We start from the raw sequence: 11,469 nt of genomic DNA on the forward strand, positions 1-11,469 counted from the left end.
ACTAAGTAGGAAAATGCCCTGTGAGTCTCTCCCTGGTTCCCTTGGAGCTAGGCGTGCTCCAGCACGTCTCCTATTCCTAGAACACCTTATCCCCGGCTCCTCCAGGACCACGGGGCAGACAGCGGAAGGTGAGCTAGGACTGCCTGGCGCAGTGAGTGACCTTGGATGCCCACCCCAAATATTGCATACATGTGCATGTAAGTGCACACTCACACACACAGAAACACACACACCCACCATGCTCTTGTGTTCCAACATCTTTCACCAGGCCAGTGCACTCAAAGTGCTCAAGAAAAGGGAGGGCTAGGGACCCTAGGGGAGGTTACATCCAGATCATATAAGAATGAAGAAGCAGTGGTCACCCTGCGGGCGGCAGGGAAGGAAACAAGAGCTTGCTATTTACATAGGATTTTAGGACAAGGTTCACTGAAGGCTCAGCGAGGCTAGAGGGAATCATGAAGGCGGCAAAATGAAAGTCAGAGGTGAGGGACTTCCCTGGAGGTCCAGGGGTTCAGAATCTGCCTTCCAAGGGAGAGGATGCAGGTTCGATCCCTGGTCTGGGAACTAAGACCCCACTAGCCACAGCTACTGAGCCCGTGTGCTATAGAGCCTGTGCGCCACAACGAGAGAAGCCCGCTGCCACAAGGAGGGCCCACCACAGCCAAAAAAAAAAAAAAAGTCAGAGGTGAAACTAGCTAGTTGGAATTACTGAGCAGGGTGGAGAGTTTTATTAAAACCATGGGTGCTGCCTTGCGACCCCTACTGCTGAATCTCCCATTGGTCATCTAATCAGTAATGTCTTTCAGTCGTTGCAGCTCCGTTAATAGCTTACAGGTTCTAGGAAGTGATCGTGTCTCAGGAGATGTTTGACCCCAGATTCCCGGCTTGCTATCATGGCCCTGGCGCTAATTTTGGCAAGAACACAGGCTTCTACACGGAAAGAACAATAATACTTTATTTAAAATATATACAAAATTATTACTTTGAAACATATATATTACTGTCCAACACACATCATATAACACTGATTGATGTAAATTTTGGTACCTTCATTCATTAAGTTTGGGGATTTCTCTTTTACTCAAGGCTCCTGAAGAACATTCTCTTAAACGGCCACGAGCGAGGAGGTGCCCAGAGGCTCCGTCCCTGTGGCGGGCGGGCTGTGCTCTCAGATACCACCAAGGCCATGCGGCTCTGCCTTGTGGGGACTGAGGGCAAACCCTGACCTTGCTGGGGGCTCACAGGACACAGACGTGAGGGACACACCTCAATCAATCACACACCAACTGCCCATCTTCAATCAACCTCTCTCTCCCTCTCTGAGTATAAAAGGGTCTAGGGGCTCTGGGTCCGTGTATAAAGGGAGGGTGAGGTTGGTGAGAAAAGTGCCAACTATTTTCTGAAAAAGAACTCCTCTGGGCTTAGAGGAGTGTAAACTGTGTTATCTTTCTTTTTTGCTTCTGTCACAGGAGGAGAATGAGGAGCTAGTCTGGTGATACAGCCTTGGAAAGGAAACGAGAAGAAATACACACGGGGAGCATCTGAGTTCCTGCGCCAAATGTGAGTCCTAATTATCCTGAGATAACTCTGACATCTGCCTCCAGGCCCAGCCCCTCCCAACCCCCCAACCACACAGTGCCTTGCACCTCTTAGGCACTTAATTAATGATAGATAAACGCAGGCGGGGGGTGTGGTGTCTACGAGTGGAAAACATACGCATTTTAGAATCGGAGTGTGTGAGAGGTGGCGGGGACCTTGGAGACCTTCTAAACCTGTTTCCTCAGGGATGGGGAAACCAAAGCCCAGAGAAAATGGGGAGAAACCAGCAAGGTCACATGACTAGTTTCTAACTGAGTTGGGCTTGGAATCATGTTTTCTACATTTTTCTTTAAATCTCCCACTCTCTTCAGATCTGAAAGTGTAAGGACAGTACACAGAACCAACTGTGTGCCCTGAACTCAGGAAAGTCACTCTCAGCAGTGGAAGCTCCTGGTGGTAACAGTGGCCCAGGGAGTAGAGGCCCAGTGCCCAGGACAAGCAGAAGGGTCCCCTCCAAGCAACTGCCCTCTGGATCACGGTCCTGCCTGGGCTGGGGGACCGGGGTCCCAGGGTCCCGGGGAGGTGGCCCAGGCTACAGCAGTCAGACTCCTGCAGCCCTGCGTGAGGTAGAGGAACACAGAGGTCACGAAGGCAGCCCAGTGGGGGTTGTATTCCCGCCACTGTGACGGGGTGATGTGGCGGGCCTCAGGGCATCACGAGAAACATGTAAACAAAGCCCCCAGCCACTTCTGAGCCTGAAAGCAAGTCAACACAAGTACTGAAATGATGAATCAGCAGGACAAGGCATGTGGTGCCCGCTCATTGGTCAGATGGAAGGAGGGCCAGGTGGGGCGGGGCAGGAAGCAGGAAGAAGAGAAGGGGCAGGGCTGTCACCGCTGACCCAGAGGTGGCTTCAGGTGAGGGGCCATGGAGGGCAGGAGGGTTGAGGACATGCATGAGCACTGGGGTGGGCTTCTCCTCTCAGCTGAGCTGCCCTCGAACATTCTCTGGGCTTCGAGCCACCGAGGTCTCCCGTGTGTCACACGGGAGCTGAAAGGCCCAGGGCCCCTCTGTCTCCTATGTGACTTTGGTTTCCAGAAAGGATGGTTTGGCATCACCCCAAATGCCCATCTGACCAACATAAAGAACTCTGCATGCTTCCACCACGCACACACAGATACCAACGCCTGTGGAGGATGCTGGTGCTGCAGACAATGCCTGACCACCCAGAGATGGACGAACCGGGGTTTCTCACATCAGAACAGGGCACCCGGGCGTCTCCAAGGCAGGCCTGGAGAGGGCTCACAGAGCCTTCCTCCTGCCACTCAGCCAACCTCCCTACTGCTCCCCTTCCTCCCTAACTTTCGGCCCAACTCGGGCATCACTCATAGCTTAGTTGGTAAGGAATCTGCCTGCAGGGCAGGGGACCCGGGTTTGATCCCTGGGTCAGGAAGGTTCCTTGGAGAAGGAAATAGCAACCCACTCCAGTATTCTTGCCTGGAAAATCCCATGGACAGAGGAGCCTGGGAGGCTACAGTCCATGGGGTCGAAATAGTCGGACACAACTTAGCGACTGAACCGCCACCACCTGCATCACTGCACGCATCTCCCCTTTGGTCCTGACGCCTTCGGGTTTCCAGCAGGTCTGCACTAATGTTCCGCAGCAAGAAACAGAAATAATTCATCGTGCAAACGCGGGAGCCCGTTTCCCTGGTGACCAGCGGGTCCCTTTGTGCTCAGCGCTGACTGCTCGGGAGTCCCAGGAAGTCAAGTGAGGGGCAGATGGTGGCTATTGCTCGCCCCTCCCCTACACCGCGGACTGATTCTCCGTGCACGCGTACACGGTGCTCGGCTGGATTCGCCTCCGGATCCGCTCAGGCACTTTGGGGAGGATCTGGAAGGTGGGGGGCAGCAGCTCCAGACAGGCCTCGCGGAACTTCTTGATCCGCCAGCAGTAGACAATGGGGTTGAAGACGGACTTGAGGTAGCTCAGCCCCAGCACGCAGGAGCTGGTGGCGTAGAAAGAGGGGCCGCAGTAGAAGCGCCGGCTGAACACGGACAGCAGGCTGTACACCGAGTGCGGCAGCCAGCACAGCGAGAAGCCCACGAAGAGGATCAAGATGGTGGTGAAGGCCTTGGTCTTGAAACTCAGGTCCAGGCTGGCCTGCTGCTGCTGCCGCCGCAGCCGCCGCAGGCAGGCGCGGGGCAGCCGGCGCAGGTCCAGGCGCTCGGACTGGTTGTGCACACGCACCGCGTTCTTGCGCACCGCATGCAGGACGCCCAGGTGGGCGCCGAGCATCACTGCAAAGGGAATGAAGAAGGCGGCGCCCACCAGAGTCAGCACGTAGGCGCGGCCGGCCGGGAGTTCGGTATAGCCCAGCACGCACTGTGGGGCCCGCGCCGGCACCTCCACCAGCGTCCAGCCGGCCAGTGCCGGCGCCGAGACGCAGAAGGACAGCGCCCAGGACGCGGCGATGATCACTTTGGCCCGGCGGGGATTCAGCCGGTCCTGGCGCTGCGCGATGATGAGGAAGCGGTCCACGCTGACGATGAGCAGGATGGACACGCCCTCCAAGACGAAGAACCAGTAGAGCGCGGCTGAGAGCCGGCAGAAGGAGTCCCCAAAGTGCCAGTGGACAGTGACGAGGGTGACGGCCGTGAAGGGCATGCAGCACAAGCACAGCATGATGTCCGAGAAGGCCAGCGTGGCCAGCAGCAGATTGATGGCGGAGCGCATGGTCGGCCTCTGGTACACGATGATGCAGACCACCGCGTTGCCTAGGAACCCCACCACGACCATCAGCATCATGAGGACCGCCAGGGACATCCTGAGCGTGGCGGGCGGTGGGGGCACCCTGGAGTCCCCCTCGTGGCTCCCGTTGGGCAACAGGTATTCGTAGGTCTCGATGGACGATTGGTTACAGGCCATCGTGGAAGAGGCCCTGGCAGTGAGGCAGAAGCGGGATAGGAGGGGCCTCAGCGATTCGGGGGCTGCATGTTCCTCCTGCTGGCTTGGGTCTCAGGGGAGCTGGAAGGGCTGGGAGGAGCCTGTCTTTGGGAGCAACAGGCTGGGACTTTCGATTCATCAATCACAGCCTCATCGTCTCCGTGACAACTGGCTGTGCAACTTCGTGGGCTCTGGATGGCCTGGAGCAAAGAAGCAGGAAAGAAAAGGGGGTTAGACCTTCCAAGCATGTGTGGAATAGAACAGTTTTTTTACCTTTTACAGGTATTTTAAGCATTGGAGTGGAGATGACTCACTTATTTACCACTTGGAACAAGGCTGGGTCTTCACAAGTATGACAAGCCTTGTCACATCACCTGGGAAACCTAATCAGACCCACCTTGTGGGGGACCAGAGTTTGCAATCAACATTTCCACAATCAGCATTTATTTAATACATCCTAAAGGAAATCAACCCTGAATACTCATTGGAAGGACTGATGCTGAAGCTGAAGCTCTAATACTTTGGCCACCTGATGTGAAGAGCCAGTTCATTGGAAAAGACCCTGATGCTGGGAAAGATTGAGAGTGGCAGGAGAAGAGGGTGCCAGAGGATGAGATGGTTGGATGGCATCACTCAATGGACATGAGTTTGAGCAAACTCCAGGAGATGGTGGAGGACAGGGAAGCCTGGTGAGCCGTCCATAGGGTTGCAAAGAGTCAGACACGACTGAGCAACTGAACAGCAGTTTATTAACTTGAATTACAAGCACCCTGATCCAGTGAAGCTTTGCATGAGGCACTGCTGGAGCAAAGCCAGCTTCGTGAGGGCAGGGCTTTGTCTGTGTTGTTTGCTGTGTCCCCAGCAGAGAAGGTGCTCAACAGAAACTTTGTTGAGTAAATAAATGTTGGTATATGCCACCACTCCTTGTTTAGCCTTTTTGTTGGTTAGCCACTCAGTCATGTCTGTCTCTCTTGCGACGCTATAGGCTATAGCCCGCCAGACTCCTCTGTCCATGGGATTCTCCAGGCAAGAATACTGGAATGGGTTGCCATTTCCTCCGGGGGATCTTCCTGACCCAGGGATTGAACCTGCATCTCCTGCATTGGCAGGCGGGTTCTTTACTGCAGAGCCACCTGGGAAGCTTGTTTGACCTTAAACAGTTGTAAGAAATAATCCAGCAGGATTGCATGTCTTCTTCCCCCAGTTTCCACTGTGGTAACACTCCAGATAACTGTGGTGCTGCCAGAGTGTTGGGCTTCCCTGGTGGCTCAGATGGTGAACAATCTGCCTGCAATGCAGGATATGCAGGGTCAATCCCTGGATTGGGAAAAATCCCCAGGAGGAGGGCATGGCAACCCACTCCAGTATTCTTAAGTCTGGGAAATCCCATGGACAGAGGAGCCTGGAGGGCTACAGTGCATGGGGTCACAAAAGAGTCGGACGCAACTGAGTGACTGATCACAACACACACACACACACACACAAGTATATAGTAGTTGGGGTAAGAACCCAGCCTGGGATTCAGATAGATCCTACCAACTGAGTTGATTTTGTTTCTTAATTTCTCTTAAGTCTTTGTTTCTTTGCCTGTGACGTGTCGCCCAGGGAGGGCTGTTACAGGGAGCACAGGCGGGGCCTGGCCCTCAGTGCTGGGAGCAAGGCAGGCAGATCACTGCCCGAGCTGGTCTTTTGTTTTCTTCTTGTACCTGAGCTTTTACTGAGAGACTGTTGACATATCACACGTGTCAGTTTAGGGTGATGATGTGATACACATATATCCTGTGAAGTGATGCCCACAGTAAAGTTAGTTAACAGCTCCATCTCTTCATGTAATTATCAGTTTTGGGGTGTGTGTGCATGTGGTCATGAAATTATGATTTCCATTCTTTACAGCAAATTTCAAGTGTATAATACAATCTTGTGAATTGTACTCACCATGCTGGACATTATTCACAGTATCCAAGGCATGGAAACAAGCTAAATGTCCATTGATGGATGAATAAAGATATTTTCATATGTGTGTGTGTGTGTGTATATATAATGGAAGCACTTTTGAATTATTAAACAAGATATCATTTATTATATACTTTATTTAAAAATTACCTAAAAGGATAAAGCAATTTAAAAATATAAGACTTAATGAGCCAACAATTTGACTCAATTTTCTTTTTATAGGCCCAATCTTTATCTCCCCTGAGAAATAAATGTTTCATAATTTCAGTAAAAAGATTGTTGCAGTGGAGCATGTAGGTGACTGAGGTGGCCATGGAACCAGGAGGGGAGGCAGCATCAGCTCTGGGTTCCTCAGGCTCCCCCAGAGGAAGCCCCACTGGTGGTAGGGAGGGATCACATGGGCAGTCCCTTGCTTGGGCTAGTGTGGGCAGGGCCCACAAGGAGCCAAAAGAACACACTTGACTGACTAGAGCCCCCTGCCATTGGCAGCGGTCTGGGAATGAAAACATTCGAAGGAGAACTGAATTGTTTCTTCTTTCCACTACCTTCTGCCAGAAACAAAATGCATGAGCCAGGTGTGAATCAGACCTGTAGACGCTCCTAGAGACACCTTAGGGATATGGCAGCTTCTCTCCTTTGGAAGCCCTCTGGCTTTCCACTTATTTGTGCCCACTTCTTCCTCTGTGCTGGTAAGAAGCATCTTTTTTTCCAGATTCCTTAGAGTCAATATCATAGAGATCTCAAGTTGAAGGACTGGGGTGGCAAAGGAATTCAGGAGGTCTCACACCACATAGTCTAAAGGCTCTGCCAGTGACAATGTCTTGGTGATGTTACTTTAGCTCAGGTCCACCTGGTCCTCAGTGCTCCAGGGTAGACCCACGGTCTGAGCTCCAGTTCTGAGCATGGCCAGAACAGGCTTATCTCAGTGGTGGAAGCGGTTATCCAAACCTGTGGAGGTTGAGCTATATAAGCAGAGATCTTCTGTGTTATTCTATAAGTGAAAAGTAGCTCTCTGCAGATCACAGATACTTGTGTTAGCACGAAACAATACTCCCGTGCCTCTGTCTTCCAATCTATGAAATGAAACCAACCACATGTCTACCCCCAGGGTTGTAAGAACATGTGCAAGGCCTGGTACAAAGAAGGGCATTAGTCAATAACTCACCAACTAGTAATTAGTAAGTTAATTCCACATCCCTCATTGTTTCGAGTTCATGGATTTCTGTCTCTTGAATTAAAGAACAGGAACCATGACAGGTATGCTTGAAGCCCTGGTGGATCAAGTCCCTCTTGGAGCACAGAATATAGGCCACTGAGAAAAAGACAAACCCCTGCGTGTCCATGTGTTTATCAATCCTGGCTGAGCCTTTCACCTGCCCCCGTCTCCACGCTGTAAGAGTGGATCTTTCCTACAACGTAATTATAGGGAGCGATTTCATGCTTAACCAAAGTAACAGATGGTGCAAGGAGTTTTTTTTTTTTAAATATGTGTCTTGAGGTTGAATCAGATTAAAATCGTTTGGGCTTCTGGGCAACAACTTTTCTCAGATATTTTAATTCAGCGTTTTGGTCACAGTCCTGTTGTTCGTCCCCAGATCAACAGCGCTTTTCTTAGCAAGTATTCGGGCACATTAAAGATCAAAGTAAGAGGTAACAGGCAAACGGGAGATGTTCTGGGGCCTTCTTCAGTCTGAAGCAGCTCTCAGCATCTCTCCTGCGGCTTGTATGTGGAAGAGAGGGGTCGTGATGGGAATTGTAAGCCCAGGAAGCATCGAGCTGGGAACGGAACCATTTCAAGGCACTGACTGTAGTTCCCATGCAATCGATCCCACCCTGGGGCTAAATAGACGTGCAGGTGTTGAAGATAAATAAGCATCTCGGTCTCACAGAGAACCGAGCTGAGCTCCCTGTGCTATACAGCAACTTGCCACTAGCTACGTGTTTTACACATGGTCGTGTATTTATGTCAATCCTACTCTCTGAATTCATCCCACCTTCCCTTCCCCTATTGGGTCCACATGTCCATTTTCTATTGACCTAGAGGGGAGAGGTGGGATGTGGGAGGTGAGTGGGAGGTTCAAGGTGGAGGGGATATACGTACACACATGTGCTGTGCTAAGTTGCTGCAGTCATGTCTGACTCTTTGCAACCACGTGGACTTTAGCCTGCCAGGCTCCTCTGTCCATGGGATTCTCCAGGCAAGAATACTGGAGTGGGTTGCCATTTCCTCCTCCAGGGGACCTTCCCGACCCAGGGATCAAACCTGTGTCTCTTCTGTTTCCTGCATTGGCAGGTGGGTTGCTTACCACTGGTACCACCCGGGAAGCCCCTGTGTATATATATATATATAGCTGATTCATTTCACTGTACAGCGGAAACTAACACAACGTTGTACAACTGTACTCCAATTAAAAAATTGTTGACATATTTTAAAGAATAAAGAAAAAGTTGAGAAAAAATAACAAGCCTTGTAAACTGAGGTTTCATTTACTAAGGGGAGGTGACAGCCTGTGCTCCGCTGTGAGCAGGGGTCCACTGGGCGGCATGCTTAGTGAGCTGCGTCTACCCCGGGGTGGAAGGAGCCACTGGCAGTGAGCAGAGAGGAGACACTGAAGGGAGCACAGCATTTGTTGTCTGCAGCTCGTAGGGTCGCAAAGAGTCGGACATGACTTAAGCAACTTAGCACCCACAAAGGGTTTTCAACAGAGGCTCATGCCTCCTTTCTTGTCACGACTAAAGCAGGATTGTCCAAAGGTGGGTCTGCGTGGAGGCAGCAGATCGTCTTATTACATGTGTTAACTGAAAAAAAAAAAAAAAATGTGCAACCTAAACGTTGAGAGTTACGTTTTATTCGGAGGACAAAACTGAGGTCTTATGCCCAGGAGACTGCCTCTCTGCAGTCTCAGAGGGGCTGCTCTGAAGAAGTGCCAGGATTTGGGGAGAGGACCGACGGCAGGAAGCCAGGATATGCAGGAGTTTTTACAACAAAGACCAGGTAGTCAGAACCAGAGATTACTGTTAATTAAAGAAAACCAGACATCTCAAGTTAAGGAATTTACCGCTTTTCTAAGTGCGAGAAGGTGCAGGAGTCTGGGCTCACTGAAATCAGTCCTTTGATGTGCACCTCAGCTCTCCACGGCCAGTATCCTGTGTTTGCACATCCTGAGCCCCCTCAGGGTGCATCGCCAAGGTGGCTGTAATGTGATGGCCTGATGTTTACTGATATAGCTGGTGGCATTGGCAGTTCACACAAGTCTGAGGTTGGTCCGGCCCAGAAAGCCAGAATCACCATTGGGTGTTCAGAAAAATGACTGACCCTCCCCACATGACAGCAACAGCAGCTGCCCACTAGTCCCACTATCTTCAGAACCCCACTGCTGCTCTGGCTGCCCCCATAGATGCTGCTCCTCTACGTCCTTCAAGCAAAGGTGGGCGCTGGCCTTCCTCAAGCTGTGCCCTGGGTGTCCAGAGAGTCTCCCTGGGGTGCGGCCACCATCCACTTTGAAGAATAAACTCTCAAAGCACTGGGTTGGGGAGCAAGCACTTCTTAGGGAACTATTTTCCAGAAATATTAAAAATAATTCTAATAGTCACTTCACAGCAGCACATCTACATTTTAATTCACAGATTTAGAAATATGTATATAATCTCTGGGGCTTCCTTGGTGGCTCAGTGGTAAAGAATCTGCCTGCAATCTAGGAGACATGGGTTCGATCCCTGGGTCAGGAAGATCTACCTGGAGAAGGGAATGGCAGTCCACTCCAGCATTCTTGCCTGGAGAATCTCATGGACAGAGGAGCCTGGCAGACTGCAAAGAGTCAGGCATGGTAATCTCCAGTAGAACTTGCTGTCTCTGCTGGTGGGGAATTGGTGAGTTCTTTCTCTGAAGCTGTGGTTATTGCTTCCAGTAACCAATCACATTTGTGATACAGGACTTTTAATCCTTTACTCCAGGAAAATGCTGGTTCACAAATGCCGGATCTAAGGAGTGATGTCAGCTTGGGCAGATGGGGAAGTCTACCGTGGAAACAGCTTGAGTCTGTCTTTACCTGCAGCCGCGTCACCTGTCTTTTTGATACAAACTCTCAAACAGATGGTATATCCCAATTTCAATAACTTTATTGGCAATGAAAACTAGGCAAGAGCTGCCAGAAGTAATTCATCAATAGCTTTGCTTAGAAACAGGTGTTAGGCTATGTGTCTCAGCTTCTAAGAAAGTGAGCTGAGAGAGACCATATTTTTTATTTCTCAGCTCAGGCAAGACTCCTGGGAGGAAAATTTTCAAACAGAACAAAATCGGAGGGACTTCCCTGGTTAAGACTTTGTGCTTCCACTTCAAGGGGTGTGGGTTCCATCTCTGGTTTGGGAACTTAAGATCCTGCATGCCCCATGGTGTGGCCAGACAAAAAAGTGGGGGAAGGGGGAGAGAACAGAATCGGGGAGGCTTTTAATGAAGCACAGCTTTACTGAGGATTCTTAGGATCACCTGAAATGTATTGTGTGCATTATTACTGCCAGGCTTAGCCCTGTGATAGCTCAGGGGTCCTCTGAACCTGCATTGGCCAGGGTATAGAAACTTACTAAAAATGCAGGTTATCAGGGCCACCAGACCTGCTGAATCACAACCCCAGGGTTGGGGGCCCAGCAAGCCTTCTGTTAACTATGGCTCTAGGGAATTTAAAGTTCTCAATCCTCAATTTTGGGAGCTGCTGACAGCCTACCTTGTAGAACCCTGCCACTGATGCAGTTTTATAGACTGCAGTCCTTCACCTAGAAAGTGGTGGCAAGAGACACCCACATTAAGACCCAGGAGGGCTGGCTTAACCCTGAGCTGGGCCACTTCCATGAGATTTAAGTGGGCGTTCACATACATGGGTTTTTTAAAACTATTATTCTTTATTTATTTTTGGCTGCGCTGGGTCTTGATTGCTGCTTGCAGGCTTTCTCTAGCTTCCACGCCTGAGCTTCCCATTGCAGCGGCTTCTCTTGCTGTAGCACGTGGGCGCAGTAGTGGCTGCTCCTGGGCCCGA

The 11,469-nt window shown here is 50.8% G+C and overlaps 1 protein-coding gene across 1 annotated transcript; it reads right to left on the bottom strand.

Moving 5' to 3' along the window:
* Window positions 1–932: 932 nt before the first annotated feature.
* Window positions 933–6,500, bottom strand: GPR45 (G protein-coupled receptor 45). Its single transcript, XM_086327766.1, has one exon. It carries the CDS (start codon window positions 4,466–4,468, stop codon window positions 3,347–3,349), a length of 1,122 nt encoding a protein of 373 aa, XP_086183892.1. The 5' UTR covers window positions 4,469–6,500; the 3' UTR covers window positions 933–3,346.
* Between the last annotated feature and the right edge of the window lie 4,969 nt (window positions 6,501–11,469).

This window comes from Bos grunniens, chromosome 11, assembly GCF_055505025.1.
Source record: "Bos grunniens cultivar Pamir isolate PY7600 chromosome 11, Bosgru_T2T1.0, whole genome shotgun sequence".
Taxonomy (NCBI): domain Eukaryota; kingdom Metazoa; phylum Chordata; class Mammalia; order Artiodactyla; family Bovidae; genus Bos; species Bos grunniens.

Bases quoted from the DNA above. Each gene is read 5' to 3' on its own strand.
- GPR45 (XM_086327766.1), bottom strand. From the start codon at position 4,468: ATGGCCTGTAACCAATCGTCCATCGAGACCTACGAATACCTGTTGCCC.